Below are 1,417 nucleotides of genomic sequence, written 5' to 3' on the forward strand. Positions count from 1 at the left end.
ACATGTCACTTTATGAAAAAATAATTGAGGAAATTAAAAAATAACAGTTCTGGGAGAAAGACATTTTTATAAGGTGCTTTTATTTTGGTAAGTGTTGGTAGTCACGCGACCAAACGCAATAGTCACATGATGAACCCGGCTAAAACTGATTGTAAAATGATAACAGATTTAGTTAGCTCGCCATTTTATGGACGCATGGAAGCATTTTGACTCTCGGCTCATGTTTTTATTTTTAATTTTTTTGGTCGGAGCGGGATAAAAAAGTTTGTAAATGCTGAGTTTCCAAGATGGGAACCGGAAGTCAGATGTTCTCGGTGTTTTTCCTGCTGTCACCGTGTTTGTGTGTTTTCAACTCTGCACAGGTAAATAAAACTGTTATTTAATGTGTAACACCTTATTAAATACATGTGCAGAATTAATATTTTCTCTTTAATGCCGGGAATAAAAGTATAAAGCGTTGAAACTTTTTTGATGTCTCAGTTTTTAGATGGTAATAAAACAGTAAAGTAAACACTAGGCATTTTCTAAAAGAAATACATCTTTAAAAAAGAAACTATGAAAGGTAAAGTGTGTCAACGGGCAATAATAAAGCACGGTGGAGGTGTTTTATGGTCTGGGCCTGAATTCAAGTTTTTTTTTTAATCGTAATGACTCAATCTGATTTGGGGCTGAGCTTATCACCAAACTAGATTGATATTTCTCATACGAACCTGCTTCAAGGTTTTACGTATAAATATCTAACCTTACGTTCCCCTTGACCTCCAGATTAATCCTTTAGTTTACGTGGAGGAGCTGCTGTGGATCAGCGGAGCCCAGGGGGATGTCAACACCTACAGGATCCCCCTCATCACCTTCACCCCCAAAGGGAGCCTGCTGGCGTTCAGCGAGGCCAGGAAGTTGTCGTCCGGCGACATCGGAGCGAAGTTCCTCGCAATGAGACGGTCGACCGACAAAGGCAGGACCCTCGCAACRATCTTTACTTTCGCACGAGATTAAAACTTATCAGGTTTTAAAGTGTTGCGTCTAATTCGTCTTCTCCTCCAGGAAACACCTGGTCCCCGACCGCCTTCATCGTCGACGACGCGTACCACCCAAACGGCCTGAACCTGGGCTCGGTGGTGGTGGACGAGGAARCCGGTTCGGTCATCCTGATCTACTCCTACTGCTTCCACCTGTACCACTGCAGCCCGGCCAGCACCATGATGGTGGAGAGCGTGGACGACGGCCTGAGCTGGAGCGTTCCCAGAAACCTCTCGGTCCAGCTCGGGGTCAAAGCKTTCGCTCCTGGGCCGGGCTTCGGCATCCAGGTGAGAGAGTTACCTGATACAAAACACGTGAGACGCCACACGTTGCTTTTATGTGAGCTAAAGTTTAAACTGAATGATTGTTTAAACAGAGAAACAACACTTCTTTAAAA

At 43.8% G+C, this 1,417-nt stretch overlaps 2 protein-coding genes across 2 annotated transcripts in view; one reads left to right on the top strand and one right to left on the bottom strand.

Moving 5' to 3' along the window:
- Nucleotides 1–1,417, bottom strand: part of tmem268 (transmembrane protein 268) — a 22,915-nt gene that overhangs the window by 17,334 nt on the left and 4,164 nt on the right. The window lies entirely within an intron of this gene.
- LOC106520833 (sialidase-1) overlaps nt 143–1,417 on the top strand; it is a gene marked incomplete in the record, with an annotated part of 3,532 nt that continues 2,257 nt past the window's right edge. The window contains 3 exon segments of the mRNA XM_014013090.1: nt 143–362; nt 766–955; nt 1,045–1,307. Coding sequence (XP_013868544.1) covers nt 288–362; nt 766–955; nt 1,045–1,307 — 528 coding nt within the window.

Source organism: Austrofundulus limnaeus, unplaced genomic scaffold, assembly GCF_001266775.1.
Source record: "Austrofundulus limnaeus strain Quisiro unplaced genomic scaffold, Austrofundulus_limnaeus-1.0 Scaffold98, whole genome shotgun sequence".
Taxonomy (NCBI): Eukaryota; Metazoa; Chordata; class Actinopteri; order Cyprinodontiformes; family Rivulidae; genus Austrofundulus; species Austrofundulus limnaeus.